The 24,779-nt window shown below is 42.1% G+C and overlaps 1 protein-coding gene across 1 annotated transcript in view; it reads left to right on the top strand.

Moving 5' to 3' along the window:
- The window catches only part of GCLC (glutamate-cysteine ligase catalytic subunit), a 77,298-nt gene that overhangs the window by 42,766 nt on the left and 9,753 nt on the right, over nt 1-24,779 (top strand). Inside the window, exons 3-13 of the mRNA XM_082251325.1 lie at nt 2,937-3,119; nt 6,638-6,751; nt 8,268-8,326; nt 8,406-8,542; nt 8,647-8,721; nt 13,806-13,922; nt 14,009-14,147; nt 19,710-19,822; nt 21,582-21,674; nt 22,351-22,455; nt 23,430-23,511. Coding sequence (XP_082107451.1) covers nt 2,937-3,119; nt 6,638-6,751; nt 8,268-8,326; nt 8,406-8,542; nt 8,647-8,721; nt 13,806-13,922; nt 14,009-14,147; nt 19,710-19,822; nt 21,582-21,674; nt 22,351-22,455; nt 23,430-23,511 — 1,217 coding nt within the window. The remainder of the gene's footprint in view (nt 1-2,936; nt 3,120-6,637; nt 6,752-8,267; nt 8,327-8,405; nt 8,543-8,646; nt 8,722-13,805; nt 13,923-14,008; nt 14,148-19,709; nt 19,823-21,581; nt 21,675-22,350; nt 22,456-23,429; nt 23,512-24,779) is intronic.

The following is a 24,779-nucleotide window of genomic DNA, read 5'->3' as shown; positions in this document are numbered from 1 at the left end:
AGATGCTTCTCATTTTTCCAACAATTTTTTTTTTTTTTTTTGCACATGCAATGCACACTTTATGACCTGTGCACCAGAAACTGGAAATTTAGCAATTGCAATCTATTGCAGTTTCTGCACCCTGTAGCTGCAGATCTCTGCCTGGTTTAACCATGTGCAAATCTGCACATTTGTCAGACTCTCTGATAAGTGCCTGTAAAGACCCTTTCCAGAGGGTAACTGTACCGTAAGAAGCTACTTCCACCTTTCATTCTTCCTCTGAGGGACCTTGGTTTATTGGAGGGGAATTGTGTGCAAGTTTCAGCGCACAAATCTACATAGCGTATATGCAGGTCACTGTGCCATGGATAGTCTATCAGGCCCAGCCTGAGATGGATAGATATGGTGCTGAGCAAAAATGAGTACACTTTTTTTTAGAAAAAAAAACATCTTGTCTCGCTCCATTTCATGAAAGTAAGGGTAATATAACTTTGATTACAAAATCTTCAGTTTTACTCAAACTAGCTGATGCAAAAATTAAAACAGCCAACAATGGGGAAAAAAACTACTACCTCTAGTATATTGTATGACCTCCTAGGTTAAGGATAGCACGAAGTCTTTTAGGCATGTTATGAACAAGTTGGTGACATATTGTACCGGCTATCCTCCTCCTTTTTTTTTTTTTTTTTTTTTTTTTTTTTTTTTTATTCTTCAGGAACTTCTTTTAGAGCCTGGATGTTCAGATCAGGAGATGTACTTGGCCACCTAATCACTTGCACCCTGTTCTTCAGAAATGCAATGGTGGCCTTTAGATGTGTGTTTTGGATTATTGTCCTGTTAGAAAAGTACACAAAAGAAGCGCATATGGGAGGTCAGGCACTGATGTTGGACGAGAAGGCCTGGCTCCCAGTCTCTGCTCTAATTCATTCCAAAGGTGCTATCGGGTTGGGGTCAGGATTCCGCGCAGGCCATTCAAATTCCGACACCCCAACCTCACTCATTTACGTCTTTTATGGACCTTGCTTTGTGCAGTTATGTTGGAACAGGAAGGAGCCATGCCCAAACTGTTCCCACAAAGTTGGGAGCATGAAATTATCCATAATGTCTTGGTATGCTGATGCCTTAAGACAGTGGTCCTCAACCCTGGCCTACAGGGCCCACTAACAGGCCAGATTTTAGGTATTACCTTGGGGAGATGCAGACTAGAGTACTGCAATCACTGAGCAGCAAAATATATCACCTGGGATGTATTTCAGTTATCTTGCAAACCTGGCCTGTTAGTGGGCCCTATAGGCCAGGGTTAAGGACCACTGCCTTAAGAGTTCCCTTCAGTACAACGAAGGGGCCAAGCCCAAACCCCCCCCCCACCAAATAATTTAGACCAGTGCACAAAGCAAGGTCCATAAAGACCTGGATGAGCGGGTTTGGGGTGGAGGAAATTGCCTGGCCTGCACAGAGCAGAGACCTGACCTCAACTCGATGGAACACCTTTGACATGAATTGGAGAAGGGACTGTGGGCCAGGCCTTCTTGTCCAACATCAGTGCCTGGCCTCACAAATGCGCTTCTGGAAGAATGGTCAAACATTCCCATAGACACACTCCTAAACCTTGTGGACAGCCTTCCCAGAAGAGTTGAAGCTGTTATAGCTGCAAAAGGTGGGCCAACTCAATATTAAACCCTACGGACTAAGACTGGGATGCCATTATAGTTCATGCGCATGTAAAGGCACGTAAAAACTTTTGACAATATAGTGTGTATAAATGTATGTAATACAAAGCATTCCTACAGCGCAGTTGGTTCAGTGAATATACACTGCCTGCTTTTGGAGGTTCAGCTTATCCAATTTTAATCCTGAGTGTCCTCTGCTTAGGCTGAAAAAAGACACGTCTATAGGGTTGAAAAAGAGTTTTCCTTTGGCATGAGTTATTGTGGTCTGTTAGCAAATATTTTTTTTTTTTTTCGATAGCTTTAACTGTTAGGGAAAATAACCGGTGCTGGTGAAAAAGAAAAATTGTCTAAAGCTCTAAAGTGACTGGTTGTGGTGAGCGCATAAGCATCTCCTTGCATGGATTTTTGGCGACTTCTATATAATGAACATTGCTAAAATGTGGACAGTTATTCTTCTTCATATTTTCCTGGAACCTTATCCTCACAGTAATTTATTCATAAAGAGTAATCCTACATTGTAATTACAAAAGCCAACAAACAATGTATCCAAGCAATTAATCCAAGCAACTCTTGCACATACTTGACTTCAGGGGCATTTCAGGTGAGAACCTGAATGTCAATCAAAATGCATGGTGTGTGGAGTTTTGTTGGCTGGTGTTGGTGTATTTTTGCTGGATATACCAATGAATACATTGTGGGTATGTATAAAATGGTATGGGATGAGTACTTCTACACATTTATATGGAGGGTAAGTTAAATGAGCATAATTGGACAACTGGTCTGGTATTGTGTTTTAGTACGTCACCTGTTGTAATGTTTTTAAGTTATCTGTACTGGAATAAGCTCTAAATGTGTTGCACTTTTTCCCCCATTTTGAAGAGCTTTCTCGGCTCTCTCAATAAGTGGGGGGGAGGGGAAATGAGCACAGAGACCGGGAATGAGCACAGAGACCATGACTAAAACTTGACCAAGGTTCTATCCCTTCCCACTCTATCAAACTAAACTATTAAAAACCTTTGGCTTTAGCTAAGTTTAAAATGGTGTGTGTGTGTGTGTGTGTGTGTGTGTGTGTGTGTGTGTGTGTGTGTCTTTTCTGTTCTTGCAGAGAAGAATGGAGGAGTTTTTAAATGATCATATATTTAGTTGTAGGGCATTGTGGATACTTCAGTATAAAATACGCTATCCCTTTTGGCCTGTCTTTGTTTAAATTTAGATTTCCTGTCTTTTGATATGTAGTGTGAAATGCAGTTATTTTCCTACTTTTGCTTTTTTTTCTTCCCCATATAGTCACCCAACACTCTGGAGACCAGAGTATGGCAGTTACATGATTGAGGGGACACCTGGACAGCCTTATGGAGGTACAATGGCAGAGTTTAACACCGTGGAAGACAATATGCGGAAACGTCGGCAGGAAGCCTCGTCACTTTTACCAAACAACCAGTCAATTTGCACTGTCACTGCTTTTCCAAGGTATCTACAGATCTAAAAATCCCAATAAAATACATTTACATTTTGGTTTATGTGATAGACCAACACAAAGTGGCACATAATTGTGAAGTGGAAGAAAAATGATAAATAGTTCTCAACATTTTTGCAAATAAATATCTAAAGCATGGTGTGCATTTGTATTCGGCCCCCTTTATTCTGACACCCCTAACTAAAATCTTGTGGAACCAATTGCCTTCAGAAGTCCCCTAATTAGAAGAGTCCACCTGTGTGTAATTTATTTCTCAGTATAAATACAGCTGTTCTGTGAAGCCCTCAGAAAATTTGTTAGAGAACCTTAGGCAGGCCATAGACGATTCGAATTACGTACGATTTATCGTTCGATAAACGAAAGCGGCACTCGTGCACATCATTGAGTGTACCATCAATGTGAGCCGAAAATCGTACGACAAAACACTATTTTTTTGTGCCTTTTTAACCACATCTCTACTGGACACACTCCCTACTGTTCTGTGTTTTTGTTAGGCGAAATCATACAACTCCCCCACTAATGATACGAAATTCGGCCGATTTTCGCAAAAAAAAACCAACATGTTGGATATGTGAATTTTTGCTGTCTTACGAAAATCGAACGTTTTACATACCACACTAACGATACGAAAATCGTTCGATAACACTGCCATTTACGATTTTCGAACGAAATTCGAATCGTCTATGGCCTGCCTTAGTGAACAAACGGCATCATGAAGGCCAGGGAACATACCAGACAGGTCAGGGATAGAGTTGTAGAAATATTTAAAGCTGGGTTAGGTTTAAATAAAAAAATGTCTTAAGCTTTGAACATCTCATGGAGCACTGTTTAATCCATCATCCGAAAATGGGAAAGAGTGTGGCACAACTGCAAACCTACCAAGACATGGCTGTCCACCCAAACGGCCAGGCCAGGCAAGGAGAGCAATAATCAGAGAAGCAGCCAAGAGGGCCATGGTAACTCTGGAGCAGCTGCAGATACCATCCCGCACAGTGAAACCTGGTGGTGGCAGCATCATGTGGGGATGCTTTTTTCAGCAGTGACAGGGAAGCTGGTCAGAGTTGATGGAAAGGTGGATGCCTCCAAAATACAGGACAATCTTAGAAGAAAGCCTGTTAGTCTGAAAAAGAGTTGAGACCTGAGTGGAGGTTCACCTTTCAGCAGGACAACGACCCTAAACATACAGCCAGAGCTACAATGGAATGGTTTAGATCAAAGCATATTCATGTTATAATGGCCCAGTCAAAGTCCAGACCTAAATCCAATAGAGAATCTGTGGAAGTACTTGAAAATTGCTGTTCTCAGACACTCTCCATCCAATCTGACCGAGTTTGAGCTATTTTGCAAAGAATGGGCAAACCTTTTACTCTGGATGTGCAAAGCTGGTAGAGACAGCCCCAAAATGCTTGCAGCTGTAATTGCAGCAAAAGGTGGTTCTACAAAGTATTGACTGGGGGGCTGAATACAAATGCACGCCACACTTTTTTTTAATTTTTTTTTTAGTTCCACATATTTTTGTACAAAATTTGGAAAACCTTTATCCTTTCCCTTCCGCTTCACAATTATGTGCCACTTTGTTGGTCTATTACATTAAAATCCCAATAAAATACATTTATGTTTTTGGTAGTAGCATGACAAAATGTGGATAATTTGAAAAGATATGACTACTTTTTCAAGGCACTAGTCATTGGGGCATTTTATACAGTATGTTGGGGCTTTTATAACTGGGCTTTTGTCTGTTAGGAATTGATATAAGTTTTACAGCACATGTTATGCTGTGTCCATTTCTTGGATAAGCTATCTAGAATGTTCTTGTGCTTTCCTTCAAAGATGAAGACCCTTACTCTGGTCACTTCTGACTAGTAGGGGGTCACTCATGACTTTTAAATGAGTTGTTACTATCTCTGAGACTGCTTAACCACTTCGCCCTATAAATGGACGTACCTGTACATCCTTGGGGTTCAGTGTTAATACCGGGATGATGCCCGCACCTACAGGCATCATCCCGGTATAATTTTTTGCAGCCAGCGATTCTTTTTAGCAGAAGTGATAGGAGTGGCTAATTAGCCATTCGATCACTTCTGCGGGTGGCGGAAGGGGTTACCCCCCCCCCCCCGCCTCCTCTCCCGGGCTTTCCAGTCCCATCGCGGAGGTTGGGATCGATGCGGCGATGGCTACCTGGTACCAAGAAAGAGGAACGGACGTCGTTCCTCTCTCTCTGTAACCCTGGAAACCAGGAGGGATTGAGTATTCGTCACTTCCAGTTCCCCCAATTTGTTTTACCTGGCCACCAGCGGCCAGAGAAGCAGCCGATCGGGCTGATCTCAGCCTGATCAGCTGCATGGGGGGCCAGAGGAGAGATCTGCGGTCTAATAGACCCCAAATTTCTCCATAAAGAGGACCTGTCACAGCCCATTGATGTTGTGCATCCCTTGTGATGGCAATAAAGTTATTACATCCCACCGTGCTTACGCGCAAATGCATACATTATTTCCACACGCATATGTAAACTGTGATTGCACCACACGTGTGAGGTATTGTTGTGAACGTCAGAGCAAGGGCAAGAATTCTAGCCCCAGAGCTCCTGTGCAACTCTAAACTGGTAACCTGTAAAGGCGTTTAAAGCGTCGCCTATGGAGAATTTTAAGCACAATAGTTTGCCACTATTCCACGGGCAGACGCAATTTTAAAGCGTGACGTGTTCTATTTCTCCTTGGTGTAACATCCTTCACATTATACAAAAAAATGGGCTAACTTTACTGTTATGTTTTTTTAATTCATGAAAGTTTTTTTTTTTTTTTTTTTTTTCTTCTAAAAGAATTGCGTTTTAAAAACCGCTGCACAAATACCGTGTGACAAAACATTGCAACACACCATTTTATTCTATAGGGTCTCTGCTAATAAAAAATATATAATGTTTTTGGGGGTTCAAAGTCATTTTCTAGCCCAAAAAGTTGATTTTTACATGTAGGAGCTAAGTGTCAGGATAGGATTAGGAAGCAGGTGGTTGAAGTACATTCAAATCCTGTTACTATGTGGTGCACAAGCCTCTTCCAAAAAAAAAAAAAATCCTCTTTTTGTTTATGCACTACATATAACACTTAAGACAGTGGGAGGGTTTCAGAAACAGAGGCTGTGTTGTCCATCCCAAGCCACACCCCATGCAATGCAATGTCAGCATTGGCACCCCAATTGGTTTGTGGCTAAGCTACCCCATGCGCAACAAACTGCAATGCCCATTTTGTTCAGTTTTCCACAGATAAACTTCAGTAACATGTTTACTCGTCTAATATATCCCACTGACTTTTAAATACCATTGTAACAAGATGATCAGTGTTATTCCTTTAACCTGTCAGTGGTCATAAAATTATGGCTCATCGGTGTATGTGTCGGATATCTGCATATCAAACTTTTACCGTCAACTAGTCGGCAATTCCAGCTGCCATATTTCCCTCCAAATTATTTCGTTGTACTACTGAAATGTTAACATCTAGGATTTTTGTATTTGTAGATTGGGATGTCCTGGATTTACATTGCCAGAATTTCCGCCCACCCCAGTGGAGAAGGGAGCATCTAAGTCGCTTTTCTTTCCAGATGAAGCAATCAACAAACATCCACGATTTAGGTGTGCTTGTGTTTTTTTTAACAATCTAATATACTGTATTTAGAGGCAGCTTCCTTTATATTAAGCATGATATTCAGAGTTTATGTAGCTGGAAAAATTGAGTAGAGTCTTTGTAAACTTGCAGTGCTTCTGTGCAAATCTTCTTCTCCATTTAAAGGATAAGTTCACATTTGGGAACATGTTACATGTTCCACCCGACCTCGTCATTCAGACACACAGCTCTGTGTGTCTAAGTCCCCATTCACACTAGCGCGACTTGTCAGGCGACTTGCACAGGCGATTCACACAAGTCGCTCCGACTTGGAAAAAGGGTCCTGTACTACTTTGGAGCTACCTGGAGGCGACTTGCATTGACTTAAATGATATGAAGTCTGTGCATGTCGCGCAAAGGTCGCGGTGCACAGCGTGCACCGCGACTTCACAGGTCACCCCAGCAAGTCACGTCGCCCCTGTCTGAACGGGGTCTAAATGAACTAAAAGCCCCTACATCCTTAGTGGCTTTAGCTTGTAGTTGTCAATGAACCACTGCTGTGGAGTGCCATGGTAGTTCATTGAGTTTTCCTGTCAGCGAATATCGGCTTATTCATATGGGATGTATGGGTAAGTGGATACACTGCCAGTGTGCAGGAGACATGCATGGCATCAGTGATCTGTTGATCGCTGGTGCAGTGTTTTCCAGGCTCCTGCATCAAAACCCAAAATAATAAATGCATATTTTTTTTACCTGCAAAAAAAAATGTGCATTTATCATTTTTATTTTTTTTTTTAAGTGAACTGTAATATGAATTGGATATGTTCTGTAAACATGTTGTAAAAAGTTTTCCAATAGTAGAACATGACTGTCTTTCACCTGTGTAGAAGCATTTTGGTGGTTAACTGTGCCACATCCTTCAATGAGTTAATCAAAAGCTTCAGTGGTTTTAAATTGGTACTAAATTTCCCTGCTTTAAGGTAAAAAATGTTTCAGTATTTGTATCACTCCCTCACCCCCTAAATACTTTACATGAGTCCTAACTCAATGAAGCAAAGTGCCCGTCTGCAGTGGCTCTTTCCTCTCTCCCCTCACTTACAGGGTGGAGGCAGCAGTCTGAGCCATTGGTTCCTGCTGCTGTCAATCAAATTCTGAGAGCAGAGGCAGGGCTGAGCCGCACTGTGTCTATGGACATACACAGCAGGGCTCGGAGCGCGCTGCACATGTGCCGCTATAGGAAATGGCTTCCTTTGATGGCACATGGAGAAGAGGAGGAACCAAGAGCACAAGCAGGGGACCCCAAGAGGGGAGGAATGGGGCCGCTCTGTACAATACCATTGCACAGAGTAGGCCAGTATAAACTTGCTGACAGGCAAGTATTAACTCATTTAAGTTTTTATAATAAAAAAATTATAAGGTTTACAACCCCTCTTTAATTAAATGCTTTCCCAAAATAAGCTAGGTTACACTATTTACACCCAATTAGATCATACCACTACCACAACACAAAAAGGAGTCACCTTTTTTTTTTTTTCCCTCCAACAGTACTTTGACCAGAAATATTCGGCACAGACGTGGGGAAAAAGTGGCCATTAATGTTCCAAGTGAGTGGATCTGGTAATTTACAGGACACGCTATGCATTGATATCATCTGACAGCTCTTCTATATTCTGTTCTGTGCAGTTTTTAAAGACAAAAATACCCCCTCTCCGTTTATTGAAAAGTTCCCAAATGCTACTGGTGATGATGCAAAAGCAGCAATGCCTGATCATATTTACATGGATGCCATGGGTTTTGGGATGGGCAACTGCTGCCTCCAGGTGTGTAATATCGCACTTGCACATATAATGGCTAAAACATGCTCTGACATCTTTGTATTGCCTAATTTCCATTAATCCTTCTGTATTCTTTTTCCATGCATTAGGTCACTTTTCAGGCATGTAGCATTGCAGAAGCACGATCCCTGTATGACCAGCTGGCTACTATATGTCCACTTGTGGTAAGATATGTGATTTATACCATGGCAGAATATGGTTAAGGTGCCCTGTGCTGGTATTTTCCATCTTTTTCATTCTATTTCTTTAGTCACTGGTCCTACAACATTTTATGTTATTTACATAATCATTTCTGTAAGATGTTTTCAAACCTATCAAACTGTAAAACCAAATTTGATATTTATTAACCAGTTTATACCAAAGAAAAACACACAACAAATGTTATGAGACAGTCTTTAACATTGGCACTACAATTCAGATACATCTCCTACATCCACATAGTTGCGAAATGTTAAAAGAATAAGTTCACCTTTTGCAGCATGTTACAGGGTGTAAAATGCTCCAGCACCTCTCCCTGCAACCTGATTCCAACCATGACAGCTGGCCAGGGGTTCCTCTACCCACATCTGCAGCCACATTTGAAAACAGTGCGGCTGTTCATGGCTCCACCTGCACAGTCCATTCATTCATTCACAGGAATCTTCCAAGTCCCGTCTGCCACTGATTCAGACAGCTTGTTGTTCTCAATGGACTGTGAGGGTGCTGATGAGCATCTTCACAGTCCAGTGACATATCCTCCAGCTTTCTAACAGAAAGCCCGAAGACCTTTCTACTGGAGCCCAACATTGCATTTGCGATCCACTGATCGTAGGTGCAATGCTCTGCAGGTTCATGTGCAAGAAAAAAAATGCACTTTTTTTTTTCCCTGCAAAAAATGTACCTTAATGCCTTTTTAAAGCTATAAGAGCCTTGAGTGGAAAATACATTCTATAGTTACCAGAAAATACAAATCCTGGTTTGCTTACCTAGTACCCATGCTTCTACTTGCACGATCCAGTTACCAGTGAAACTATAATCCCAAACCTTCTCATCCAAAGAGGATGGTAAGATCTTGTGTCCCGTCTCGATTATCTAGCCATCTGGCCCAGCTAAAAAGATATGGGTTTAGTACTGGCAAGAGATGTATATAAAATATTTTTTTTTTTCTTTTCAGAGACTATTGGGCTATATGGCTGCCTACATGATTTGCACACTAGAAAACAAAATATTGAACAGCCTGGTTTAACCCCTCTAACTTCCAGAAAGCCTTCATATTTATAATAAGTCAGTCGTGGGATCAGCTTTTATCCGATCAAGGACCTGTAAATGTCAGCCAGTTTCTACTGTACCGGCTGATTTTGCCCAATATGCAGCCCATGTGTATGGGGCTTTAGAGGCTGTTTGACAACGAGTCTCAAAAATCCTTAATGGAGGAGTCTTAGGCAGCTGCCATTATTCCCAAAATTGGAGAGACCATTTTGGTTCTTGTTGCCAGTGTGCACTATTTTTCATTCTGAAAGATCCAACCTCTGCCTTCGGTGGGTGCTGCTACCTGTCTAGGTTCAGAATTCCTAAAATTAACAAAACCTTTACAATATGCTACTTGTCCTAAATGTCCTGACTCCTAATAATCTGTTCACACCTCCTAACATTCAGTCCTACAGTCCTATACAAGTTTAAGGAGTCTCCTAAAGGTTGGCCATTCTACAATGGATCTGGAAGTTCCTGGTCCTATAAAGCACTGATGATCCCTTTGGAGGTTGTGCCAGCCTTTTAGTTCAATCTTATTTTATTGAAAGAGAAGGGTTTTACAGAGTTAGGGGAGAAGCATGGAGCATGAAACATACAGTAAAATAAGTTGTTCAGGAATGACATAAAGTAAACCGTGAGTAAATGCATACAACAATCAACATCAATAAGTGCCAATATGGAACCTAAATCGCCAGGTCCATTAGAACCTGTGCCAGCCTTTTAAAGTAGAACTACGTATAGGCAAAACCTTTTTATATTCAATAAAGTAACAGGGTTCTAACCCCTGTAAGGTTTATTTTTGCCATCTTTGTCCCATTGGGGAGGTTTACCTTCACTCCCTGTCCCAAAGCCAAACAGGAAGTGTGAGGAAATCCCTGTAAATTAAAGAGGAAGTAAACCCTCCTCTGACACTTTTACCTATAGGTAAGCCTATAATAAGGCTTACCTATAGGTACTGTAAATATCTCCTAAACATGTACCATTTAGGAGATATTTACCTTACATGCAGCCAGTGACGTCACTGGCGCATGCGCTCTGAAGGAACGTCCGCTGGTGCCATTTCTTCAGAGCCCCGTGCCGTGACTGTCGGCTCCCGTGCGCGGGAGTGACGTCACTGCGGCTCCGGCCAATCAGATGGCCGGATGCCGCGATCCCGGAAGACAGGCCACTGGACATGTCGCCCGTCATACAGGTGAGCGGGCGGCACGGCGGGGACTCGTTCTTAGGTAAGTATTTCATAATGAGCTAGTATGCGATGCATACTAGCTCATTATGGGTTTCTCTTTCAGGTTGCAGCAAAAAAAGTGTCATGGGTTTACAACCTCTTTAAGGCAATTCCTTGGTAACCCTCAGGTCAACAGAACATTGGAAGATTTCTCCTCAATTACTTTTCTGGGGACAACTTACAATATGGGATTTTCTTTCTTTTCACTTTCAATGATAATAGTAAACAGGACAAATGGAGAGGCGGAATCTCCTTAACGGAGTCACTGGCCGCAGTGAAAACTGACAGGTGTTTTAATCCTTTTCCCCTCTATCCAATAAATGTTTTTCTCTGGCGTACACCCTGGCTGAAATGCTAGTCTTAACACTGGAAGACTGGACTAGAGCTTTGAAAAGGGAATCCTGTATACTGTACCTTCACACTGATTCCCTGTTGGTGGAGCATTTGAAGCTCACAATTGCAGCCCTAAGCTACAGCTTGTATGTGTTGGTAGGAGTTTCTGATCTTTCCAGTATTGGTATCCTGTCCGTGAACATGCAGAGGACTCTGGCTAAAATGCTGGGCTGCAAAGCATGCATGCAAAACGAATTGCTTCACAAGCCCTTTGAGGCAACATCGTCTTTTTGGAGGCATCTGGGACACCCTCATGAAGAATGTCACTGGTGGTAAGAAGCCTAAGCCATCAACTCGTCTATGAGAAAAGCATCAAGTGTGTTTAGGGCCTCCTTCAATAGAGACTTTCTTGCCTCTGTTTACATCAAGGATGCATACTTTCATATCCACAATTTTCCAGCACATGAGCAATTTCTTTGCTTTGCTCTGGGTCTCTAGCATTTCCAGTTTGTGGCTCTGTTACTCGGCCTGTCTTCTGTACTATGTACTGTTCACAATTTTTTTTTTTTTTTTTTTGCCTCTATTCTCCAGGGGCATCCCCAAGGTGTAATATCTGGATGGTCTCTCTTGTTGAAGGCATAGTCTGCAAAAGTGTTGACAATATGGCATTGACAGTTCATACCTTTTTATTTTAAAAAAAAAAAGGTTAATTTTGGATCCTGAACCTTCAGAAGACCGTGTTGGAATGGACTCCTTACCTGTGGTATCTAGATCTTATTCTAGATACAGCTCATCCCAGAGTTTTTCTCAAGAAAAAGATTCACTGTTTAGTCCAGTATGACTGTTTTTATTTCTGCATGAGTTCTGTGGTTGATGGGAGCCTCTTTCAAGGCAATCCTGTTTGCGTAGTTTCACGCCAGACCTGTAAAACTCAACATACTATCATCTTGGACTGATCAGTTCAGTCTCTGGACAAAGTTATTTGTTGCCTGCTGCCAAAGATTAGGTTGTCTCTAGACTGGTGGTTCAGGAATCCCAGCTCTGGAGTTGGAAATCCTTTCCAATCTCTTGAAAGATCCTTACTGGTTGGACTCCTAGACATTTGTTGGTGCAGGGGACTTGGATCCCTGAGGGTCGCTGGAGGAATACTGTCTACCAATATAATCCTAGAACATCTGGCTCGGGTGTCTCAGAATGCAGTCGAGCAACACCCATTCAGTGGTGTAAATCTGCTATCTGGGCGTGAAACTGCACTGCAGCGAGAGATGGAAGGGATTTTGAACTAGGAAGAACTTCACATTCAGCCTTGTCAGGAATACTCTGGTGGATCTGTTGTAGTAGTACAGCCTGATGTGCACACCAGAAGGATATTTTCCCTTTAATTACTTGGATGTGGTTTAAGCGGTGCATGTCCACCTCACAGCTACTGCCTTTAAGAGGATCAACCCCCCCCCCCCCCACACCACCTTCTTCTTTTTTTTTTTTTTTTTTCCATTTTAAAGGATTTTATGGTCAGTGCAATGATTCAGTTTTCGTGTGTGTTCATCTAACCACAATTGGTATTGTGCATAGGCAAGTTAGTGCAATTTTTTTTCATTTGAACAAAAGGTACTATAGACCTGAGCTGACGGCTTCCCAGTCTAGTTGCTTTTGTTTCTGTTGGTGGCTGTTTTTAGATAAGGCAAACAATTAGACAAGTTAAAGGAGAAGTATAGCCAAAGCTCGTTTGGCTGTACTTCTGTGGATCACAGGAGTGCAGTTTGCTGAAAACGGGTCACAGGAGTGCAAAACAGACAGCGGGCTGAAGTCAGAGCTGGTCCAGGCTCTGGAAAGATCACGACCACATGGTCGGAATCCGCCCACATGCCTCGATTTGCACTTGGCTCAGCCTCTCAGCAAGCCACTGAGAGCCTGAGCTTGCCGCTTCCACCCCCTCCACAGCCCAGTTCTCCAGTTAGCACGGGCTGACTGACTGTAACCAGCTTTCTGCTCAGGGAGCTCTGAGAACTGAGCAATCGGTGGTGTTTGATCGCTCGGTTCTCAGTCTTAGAGCCGGCAGGGGACAGATGCAGCATCACACTGATGCTACATCCACCTAGGTAAGTATAATTAAAAAAAAAAAAAAACCCTCGTACTACTTTCAAGAAATCTGTCTTGATTGAGGATTTTCTCTCAGTAAGCTGTTGCTGCCAGTCTTGTCCACACTTTGCTTATGAGTTTATTTATTGCTGTACTGTCCCATAGAGAATTTAAGGGTGTTTGATCATTTAAAGGACATTTTAAACTGTGACTGACTTGTTTTATTGGACAAAGGTGATAATTGGCTTATAGCTTTACTGACCTAAATTGGGAGTCATTCCTGGTCCTGTTCACTAGCTTTGTATTGACAGAACACGATGCATTAATATATTTGTGTGCACAAACCTGCACAGACTAAATCTATTTTTTGCTTCCTCTTAGATGGCTCTGAGTGCAGCTGCTCCTTTCTACAGAGGATATGTGTCGGACATTGACTGTCGGTGGGGAGTTATTTCTGCCTCTGTAGACGATCGAACTAAAGAGGAAAGAGGCCTGGAGGTATACAGCAGATTAGAATTGTGTATGTGTATTCTTTTCTTTGCATCTTGATTGGGTCATTTTTACATTCTTTTTTCTTCTTGTAGCCTCTGAAGAATGACAAATACAGAATCAGTAAATCTCGATATGATTCTATTGACAGTTATCTGTCTACCTGTGGGGAAAAGTACAGCGACATTGATTTGACTATAGATAAAGAAATCTGTAGCCAACTAACAAAAGAGGGTAGGTTGTCAAGCTTTATTACATTAGATGGCTGTGCTTCTTCATGCAATGCCAGCTCAGTGTCTTATCTGTCTTATCTGCTAATGGTATTTGTCCTTGTAACCCTGTGGAAAAATGTGTCATTGTCACTCCTTTTTATTTATTTAGGCATATTCATATTCCTTTGTATAAATGAGGAAAAGAGCATATGCGTGAGCCCATATTTTTTTATTTTTTTTTTTTCATTTTTTTTTTTTTTTTTCTCTCGTGAGAACATTTTTCTACAAGTTCCACTATGTCCTTCCACTGCAAGCCAAACTGAAACTTACACTTGGTTTGTGGCAACTCCATATGGGCAGTTTCAGGTGATTTTTATTTTTTCACTGCCTGGATTGAAGGTGCTTGCCTTTTAGATGGAATGTATTCATGGACTAAACTATACTTTAACCCTTTCACTGCCAGCGATGTATGGCATACAGTGGCGCAGAACTGCTTCCAGTTGGCCAGGTCAGTATGCCATATGTTACTTGCATTCCCCTTTCTGCTGTAAGGTCATGTCACTTCAGTGACTATTAGCTTAAAGCAACACTGTAAAGCAGACTGATGACTAAAAGAATTAATGTGATCGCTTGTTAGCCACTAATCAGCTATTCATCTCAAATGTGCCCCCCCCCTATCTGCTGCTGCTGCTCCTACCCTGGCTTCTCTGCTTCTGGCCGCTCTGATCCCCCAGCACCCCACAGCCCTAATTGTACACATCCTTTCTCCCTCCTGTTGGCTGTCGGCTGCTGCGGGGCACACAGAAATCAGACTGTCAAGCTGTAGAGCAGCGGGTCAGTAAATGTCATGTTTACCGACTCTTTCCTTTCTTGAGGCCTGCTTCACACATATGTGTTTATTACTTTTTACTGAAACTCACTACAGTCCATTTAACATGGGTTTCTATGGGACATGTTCGAATCTATGATTTTTTCAGCTGCTGCATTATAGGAATGGGTCAGGGACCTTTTTTAAACGCAAAACGGTGTGTTTTTGGTTCAATAGACTTCAATGGCGTAGCTGCAGAAAAAAGCATGTAGTGCTTTTTTTTTACCCCGATTTGCATGTTTTAAGCTGCCCAAGAACAAATTGGCCAAAAAAAAGCATAAATGCAAAACGCAAGAAAAACGTGCAAAAAGCAGTGCAGAAATGGATCAAAAGCAAACTGCATAGGTGTGAACTAGGGATCGACCGATATCGTTTTTCAGGTGCAATGCCGATATTTTCTTTTCTTCTGGCCACCCTTCAGGCCGATGGCTGATATTTGGTGACGATATTCTGTACATTTTATAGTTTGTTTTTTTTTTAATATTTTTTTTTTTCTCTGTCTTTTTTTTTTTTTTTTTTCATTGATCATTTTTATTACTGTCACATGGAATGAAAACATCCCCTGTGACAGTAATAGGCAGTAACAGGTACACTTTATGGAGGGATCTGGGGTCTAGAAGACCCTAAACCCCTCTGCACATAAAAGCATTCAAAACACCAAGTTTGGCTGTGTTTGAATACTGTTATTTTTAAAATCTTGGAGCCTTTAAGGCTCCAATAACCGGACGTGATATCATGACATCGCTTCTGGCTTACTACATCGGAGACTCGATCGGTTGATTCCAGCTTTGTTCTGGGTCCTCAGCCAGCCGGCGCATGTGCTGGCTGGTTGCTTGGGCCTCCTGGTGGGATGGGAAACCTGGGTGGTGGGAGGGGGATAATGACAGCCGAGCAGCTGCTTGGCTGCATCGGTTGTCATTACAAGAAAGCCGACCGTCAACTCTAAATGGTACCAGGATGATGCCTGTAGCTGCAGGCATCACTCCGGTAAAACCACTTGAAGCAATATAGGTCATATCGGCAAATTTGTGACTGATACCGATACTTCAAAAATGTAAATATCGGCCCCACCGATAATCGGTCGATCCCTAGTGTTAAACAGGCCTGAATGAAAGCAATGGGTGATGAGTGCCATTCACTCCTGTGGTCATACATAACTGAAGCACAGTAAACTGTGTTTATTCTGTTTTTCCCCTCTTGTCTTTCAGGACAGCCACCTTTTGAGAGACCTAGGCAGATGACCTTGATTCCTCCCTTCTCAGGAAACACTGCCCCATCCATACAGATTTAAGCCCCCTGTTAGCCGTCACCCTTCAGTTCTGGTGTTTCCTCCGGTGGATAGACATCGCCAGGAACCAGGGGCTGAAAGGCCAGTGGTCTGAGGCTGTGTTTTCTGGATGGGATTGGCTAGGGCCTCTCCAATGACGGCTAAAAATCTGGGTAGGGACCTAGTTTACCTTCGGCTGCCTAAGAAATGTCACTTCAGCTTCTCCTCAAGTGGGGGTCTGCTGTTAGAGCTTGTGGAGAGCTTCAAGGGTGCAGCCGGTCCCCCCGCATTGGCTGGCAGTATGGAGCTTTCAGCTGGACTGGAGGTGGTTGATCCCAAGTGCACTACTGATGGGGCATGCTGTGCTTATGTGTTGGGCCTAGCATGGGTGCTTAGTCAGTGTGCTTTTCTTTTTTTTTGTATTAGAGTAAGGCCTCAGACAAAACCAAATCGCCACATAGCTCCAAGAGAAAAAATGCCCATCATGTAAGGCTACTATGGGGGGGAATCCTGGACCAAGGCGTTTTGTAAAGAGTATGTAGAGAGCAGTGTACTGATCTAACTGCATCGGTCAAGGAGCTTTCCAGCACTTTTCTGTCATTTTTAAGGATTTACTTTTAAATCTACAAATTCCTCAGCCCCAGATCCCCCCTCAGACAGCACCGCAGGAGTGGAGGAACACCAGGGGGTACTGCAAATCAGGGTGAAGAGTGTGATAGTATACCTTCAGGCTCCCAGGGGGGAGTCAGTAGGAGTGGATGGTGAGTCCACTAAACCTTCTAGGTACAAATTAACCCTTGAAGAGGTGGAGGATCTTTTGGTAGCTATCCACACCATCTTAGGGATCCAGGAAGAGAAGAAATCTTTTATCTCTTCATGATCAAATGTACCAGGGCCTGGGTGAGCAAAAAGGAAGGTCTTCCCGGTGCATGAAGTCCTGGGGGTAGTGGTCAAAAAAGAGCCCTGAAAAAGTTTTCCTTTTTCTGAGGAGGATGCGTCTGTTTGGAACAAGTTGCCTTGAGACCTGACAGAAGGGCGCGTCCAATTTCGGTAGACAGACCTAGCCTTTTAGGATATGGGTTCTCTTTCTGATCCCATTGTTAAAAGGATGGATTCTCCCCTTTAAAAAAACCTGTGATTCCTTGTTGGGGAATCTTAATCCCGCCATGGATGTGATGGTAGTTTCCTGCAATTTGGAGTACTGGCTAACCCAGATTAAAGCACGACCTGTTTGAACCAGGCTTGCAAACTGTCCTGGATCGGACAGCAAACAAGAAAAAATCCTTTCTTGTCAAGCGGGGACGTATGGAACCTTTCAAGAAACTCTTAATCTCTGAGAAATTTCTCTGCCCCGAGGAGGTCCGGGGGCAGAAGAAATCCTGGGGCCAAAGAGGCAGAGGCCGTGGGGGGGGGGGTTTAGCCATCCTGAACAGACCAAGAAAACTCAATGACGAGCTGACCATGGTGGGAGGAAGACTGGGGGGGGGGGGGCTGGGATGCCTTTCTCCCACATTGGGAAGCAGTCACATCCAGTCAGTTCATTCTGGGGATCATAAGAAGGGGTTATCGTTTTGGAATTTTCACACCCCCCTCCGTGCAGGATGTTCATCAACGAACTACCAAGATGCACGGAAAGGGCGTCTGCCTTACTTTTCTCCCTGAAAGAGCTAGAGGAACAGAGGATTGTGGTGAAGGTTCCACCAAAGGAGGTAGGCAGAGGGTTATATTCCCATGTTTTTGTCGTGCGGAAACCTTCAGACAAGTACAGACTTATCCTGAACCTAAAGCCCATAAACGTCTCAATTGTTTACAAAAGATGCAGGATGGATTTGATCTTCTCGATAAGGGCTATCCTTCCTCCAAACTGCTTCATGGCCTCAATAGACCTGAGAGACTCCTACTTGCATATTCCCATATTGGAAGGGTGTCAGAAGTTTCTCAGGTTGGCTAGAAGGATGGAAAAGGGCACACTACATCTACAATTTCAGGCTTTTCCTTTCGGTCTGTCCTCTACAGACACAAGTGGCACAGGGTGGGGCGCACACCTGGACTCCCAACTTGTACAAAGGAATTTAGGAAGTCTGGCTCCTTTGTTCTATTTGCTGGCTCTAGAAGAGGTTCTAGAGCCTCTAGATGTTCTTTAGCCAGATGACTTAAGTTAGCTATTAGCCGGGCCTATGCTTCAAGCCGGAGGGAGGTCCCGGGAGGTATCAGGGTACATTCTACTAGGGCTATGGCGACTTCCCAGGCAGAAAGAGCTAGTGCTACCCCAGAGCAGATTTGTCGGGCAGCAACCTGGTCCAGTTTTGCAACTCTCACCAAGCACTACAGGCTGGCTGGACCTGTTGTCCACTAAAGATCAGGCTTTTGGGCGCAAAGTCCTTCAAGCAGTGATCCCACCCTAGGGGTAAGTACTCACTAATCCTCTGTTTGCTGTCCTGAAAGACGAGAGGGGAAAAATAGTTACTTTTACTTAGAACGCCTTTTCCAGTAGTCTTTCAGGACCGCACCGTTACCCAGCCAAAGAAGGTCTGGACATAAGACAGTCAAAAGATGGAGGTTGGTATGATATGTCTATGTGTATCCCCAGATGGCCGGAAGTACTCTTGGAGAACTGAAGGGCTCTGGCTAACAGGGGGCTTAAATCTGTATAAATGGGGCGGTGTTTCCTGAGGAGGGAGGAGTCAAGGTCTCTCAAAGGTGGCTGTCCTGAAAGACTACTGGAAAAGATGTTTACCGGTAAGAGTAACTATTTTTTCAGTTTATGAATGAACAGGAAGCCTTTGTGCAGAGTGCTTCCTGTTTGTTCAGTGAAGAGAAAGAGATTGGGGATCAGTGCCCTCTAATCCTTTCTCAGTTTTAAGGCGAAACATGAGGGGTCTGTTTAGACCCTGACATGTCACCAAATTCCCCTAACAGGGCTGGGGGAAAAAAAACAAACATCATTAAGGGATCATTCCCATGGGTGCTCTGGCCCATACAGCACAAATCCATGGCTTTGGAGCTGCCTGAACTGCATGCAGACAGCCTGTCAGACACAGCTGCAGGTCCTAATTTGACAGTGGTGCGTACACAGCTACTTATCAATGTACTCTGACAGCAGTGTCCCACTGTCTGAATACAATGTCCCGGCAGGTGAGGATGCCTTCATCTACCTCATTTTGTTTAAATGGAGGAATCCGTTTTTTTTTTCGAATCTTATATTTCAATTTGTGCATAAGCACAATTGATTGCTCTTTAATGAAGTGTGGGTTTGGTTTATCATTCTGCAGTCATCAGGATAATTTGAAAGAAAACTATCTCTCTTACTACCTCATCTATTTGCTGTGTATTGGTTTTCTTGAGAACCCTAGACACTCTGCCTAAACGAGTCAACATTTTTTTCTTTGCTCCATGTTGCTTTTTTTTTTTTTTTTTTTAAAAGCTGTCTCCCTACTGTTTGCTTTTAGGAATTGACCCCCTCTTGGCCCAACACATTGCACATCTCTTCATCAGAGATCCTTTGACATTGTTTGAAGAGAAGATACTTTTGGATGATGAAAATGAATCTGACCACTTTGAGGTTTGTTAGTGACTAAAATTGTATCTTTTTTTTTTTTTTTTTTCTTTTTTTTTTTTTTTTTTTTGTATATAACTTTACAATAAAAAGTAATAAGATTTTTTTTTTTTTTTTAGACACAACTATTTCATTGTACTTTCAAAATAATTTATTCATTGGGGGTATGAGTTTACAGTTCAAATTGTTTCTATACAAGTGTGTGTGTGTGTGTGTGTGTGTGTGTGTGTGTGTGTGTGTGTGTGTGTGTTTTATTGGGTCCTTCCCACTATATTAAAGTGATGATTGCCATTAACTAATTTATGTAAGTGTAGGTTAGTGTGTGAATTGTGTTCCTGTCCCATTTGAATGCAGAGATGCACTACAGTTTAAAGCAAACATAATACATTCCATGAGTGCGCCTTTTACATTTTGTACTAAAAGATTAACCTTTTTATTTCATTATGATGACATGATTTGGGGAAGATATAAACAGAGCTTTACATGGGGAAGGAACTATAAATGAGCTCTTAAAGAGGAAGTAAACCCTCCTCAGGAAGTTGTACCTATAGGTAAGCCTATGATGAGGCTTACCTATAGGTACTGTAAATATCTCCTAAACATGTACCGTTTAGGAGATATTTACCTTTTAATGCAGCCAGTGACGTCACTGGCGCATGCGCTCTGAAGGAACGGCTGATCGTGCCGTTCCTTCAGAGCCCCGTGCCGTGACCGTCGGCTCGCGTGCGCGGGAGTGATGTCACCGCGGCTCCGGCCAATCAGATGGCCGGATGCCGCGATCCCGGAAGACGGGCGACTGAACATGTCGCTCGTCATACAGGTGAGTGAGCGGCACGGCGGGGGCTCGTTCTAAGGTAAGTATTTCATAATGAGCTAGTATGCGATGCATACTAGCTCATTATGTGTTTCTCTTGCAGGTTGTAAAAAAAAAAAAATTTTAAACGAGTTTACAACCTCTTTAAAAGTATAGAGTAACTAAAACTTCAATTCAAATGCATAAAGGCCTCTAGCAGTCCTGAGACTGTGCTCCATCTCCAAAGCCAGGCACAAGGTAGGTGTAGCGGCTGCTGCTTGCAGCCTGGGGTGCTGATCCCCCAACAAGCGATACTAATCTAAGGCCCACACCTGACATATGTCCTTGCTAAAACATGACTTTTACAAAAAGAGAAGCTTACATGTTTGGCAAGCAGCCTTAGTCAAAGCAAGAAGACCTTGACCCATGTTATATTTGCAGTTTATAGAGTTTCTGGCCCTGCCTATCACATACCAGTCCCCTCAATCCTGCCAAGCTGTCCACACAGCTCACATCCTAATATCTTCCTTGTTGCTGGTCTTCAGATTTGTGATATCAGCAGTCTTCCTTCTCCCTATGCCTTGATGCACAATGAAGTCTTGGAAAGACGTCTGAAAAAGGAGGATGTCTTTGGACAGTGTGAGGCTTTTATAATATTGCAGATTTCCAGCATGTGGATAGGTAGGAGTGGAGCATATTGCAAATGTTGACAGCGAACTAGTGTAATCCTTTTGGAGAAACGGGATATATTCTGTTCAGTGTTTTATTTAATGGCAATTTTTGTGCAAGGGGATTTTTTATTTTATTTATTTTTTTAACACTTGGCTATGAAAATAATAGATTTACTCTGTAAACTGGATGCAATCCAAGCACAGTTGATTACATATTCCAAGAAGAGAAAGTTCATACTGTATTCTTCTGGAGTCCTTTCTGCTTCTGATGGATGCTTACCATATATTTATTCCTCCTCAGAATATCCAGTCAACTAACTGGCAGACAATGAGATTTAAGCCACCTCCTCCTAACTCCGATATAGGTTGGCGAGTGGAGTTTCGGCCTATGGAGGTTTGTATTCTTCTGTATAACAGTATATCTATTTACTCCAGCAGGTTTGTATTTATAGATTTGATAGGTAAAGTAGAACTAAATGCAGAATTTTTTTTTTTTTTTTTTTGATAGCTTGAGGGAGCATTATAACCTGTATTTTGTGTGTGGTTTGGGTCTTGTTTTTGTGTCCCATTGTTGAGAGTTCCTTCACTTGTCCCATAGCCAAAACCGGAAGTGAGAGGGAATCCCAGTGTGTCACCAGTGTCTCCTTTGGAAGATTTCCCCTCAGTTACTGTTCAGGGAACAACCCAGAATTTGGGATTTTCTTTTACTTTCAATGATTATAGTAAACAGAACAAATAAGGTGGATCTCCCCAACGGGGGCACAGACGGCAATAAAAAGGGACAGATGTTCTAATCCCTCTCACTCTATCCAAAACTAGAATAAAAATTGCCTTTAGTTATACTTTAATAAAAGTATTTGTTATTGACAGCCGAAATTGTATAGTTGTTAGTTTTGGTATTTTAAGTCCAAATTTAAATGGAGAAAATTTAATCTGTCAATTTAGGGAAACAATATGATTAGTGTGCTTTGATGTGTGAAATAAAAGTAGAATGTAAGCATGTGAAGAGAATCTTTTTTTCTTTTCCACTGTCAATAGTTCTTTTTTTTTTTTTTTTTTTTTTTTTTTAGGTCCAGTTAACAGACTTTGAAAACTCAGCCTACGTAGTGTTTGTGGTGTTGCTGACCAGAGTCATTCTTTCATACAAGTTGGATTTTCTTATTCCGTTGTCAAAGGTATAAACTTACAGGGCAGATTTTATTTTACCAGGAAATATCTTTTAGGATCCAGAATGTCCTCATTTGCAGAGATTGCCTTTTGGGTAGCTTTCTGGGGTAAGATTATGATGGATGAATGGACTGACTTTGTAAAGTGCTGAAAACATACAAAATCCCAATTTAAGAGTACCACGCTTGAAACTTCCAGACCTACATGTCCAATATAAACACTAAAGCCTCGTACACACGCAACAAATTTCCACCGACCGGTCGTCCGTCTTTTGTCCAGAGTGGTGTCTGTTGATTGGAATGTGCTCTAGACTGCACACGAATTTTCCCGCGCGACAGAATTCTACTTCAGAGGTGATGTCATGTGTTGGATTGCTTTCTTTGTGTTCTTTCATCTCTGAGCATGCCTAGTCTTGCTCTTAAGATTTTTTATTCCCCATAGAAATCTGTACTAATGAGACAAAAATCGGACGTGTTTTGACGGTCGACAAAAATTATATAGCCTGCACACCAGGATTTTTTCGCCCGAAAAGTCGGAGTCGGTTGTCGGAAGCACCATACTAACAAGCCGAAAATCTGTGGATCGGACGTCGGACTAAATTTCCCAGCCCAATTTCTACTCGTGTGTATGGGGCTTGAACCTTCATAGCATCTGGCTATCGATATCTGAAGTAGTAAATTTGAAAGAACTACAAAACCGTGCTTATTGAACAATACATTCTTTTTGAATAGTAAAATCATTGAAAACCTGTCACTGTTTTAGAGCCATCATCCTTGTCCTTCTCAGAATACTTGATAACTTGGGACAATTGTGTGCATATGAGGTATCGTGACGCTTCACAGGCTGCATACTTGTTCCCTTTGCTGCATTGTGATTCACAAAGCAGAGAAGGAAGGCTAATAATGATGACCCCAGATTTTGCACCATCCAGAGAAAAAAAAAAAAGCTTCCTTTTCATTTATTTCTTTATTTTTATTTGAAGGTTGATGAAAACATGAAAGAGGCCCAGAAACGTGATGCGGTGCGTCAGGGAATGTTTTACTTTAAAAAAGATATTTGCAAAGGTACTGTGTGTAATTTTTTATTATGTTTGTGTTTTTTAAGTGTAATAAGTTTTCTAGGAAGACATTTTGATAAAATCCTTCTGATGCAGCTAGCACACGTATCTGTTGCAGTGAACTAATTAGCATAAAAAAATAAAAGTGAACTGAGAAGTGGGAATTTTTTTTTTTTTTTAGGAAGATTGTAAGAGAAGGGGAAGGGAGTGGGGGGGGGGAGGGGGAAACGATTGATGCCGTCATGTATTCAGCTTTAATCCATTAATTTTTTTTAAACTTGGATTAACTCCTTTTAGACAGGGTTTTAGAAATGTTTTCTTTGCAGCTGCTTATTAAAGCGGTATTAAGCCAAAAATGAAAGATATTTCAGCTTCTCAATCATTCGATGTGGTGGCTGCATCTGTGTGGGGGTTTTGTTTTTTCTTCTGCTTTGGGCTTGTGCGGTGTGTTTCTCTTCTCCATTTCTCATCCCTTCTTTCCCATTCCCCTCTTTTCTTCCATTGTTTGCTCCCTTTAGCTATCTTGCCACTCAACTCAGAAACTTCTCCATGCAGTTTCTTTGCTGTTATGTACCTTATGTTCTTTACACTTTACGCCCTTTATTGGGTTATACTGCCCATCGGGGTATCTCTCCTGACCCCAGTATTTTTCCCCCTATATCTCACAAGGTTGCATTACTTAGTTAGGGGCTCATAATATATTTTGGCAATGTTTGAGATATCTTCCACTGCGCCTTCTCAGTTCTGTTAATACCCGCCCAACTTGGAACTTTGTTGTTTTATGCACACTGTTTTGTTGAGCTGCCTGTGTAGCTCTGACATTTATGTTGCAAGCATACCTACCTAATTGTATTTTGCATTACTCCTGTTTTGGTTTGTATAGTGCAACTTATGGTTAAAAAAAGGAATTACCAAAAAAATTAATCACTAACAAATTGAATCCAAACTCCAGCTCACACAATTACAACAGTGTTTTTTCCTTTTTGGGATAAAGGTTTTATATAAATAAACTGATCATTGTAAGAACTCATCTCATCCCTTTAAACTGATTCATCTGGAAGAGAGCTAGTTCTTTAAAAAAAAAACAAAAAAAAACAGACTAACTGGCTGGATCACCAGAATAAAGTATCCCAAAAAAAAGCGAGCCCAAAAAAGAAAACAAATGCAGACATCCTATCTAACAGTTGGTAAGCTGCAATATGTTATTTGCTTTTTGGTTTAATACTGCTATCAAATGTTATGCCATACAAGGCAAAAGGAGCCTTTTAAACTGCA

Source organism: Pelophylax lessonae, assembly GCF_965119305.1.
Source record: "Pelophylax lessonae genome assembly, chromosome: 3".
Classification (NCBI taxonomy): domain Eukaryota; kingdom Metazoa; phylum Chordata; class Amphibia; order Anura; family Ranidae; genus Pelophylax; species Pelophylax lessonae.
This window is presented reverse-complemented; position numbering and strand designations above follow the sequence as displayed.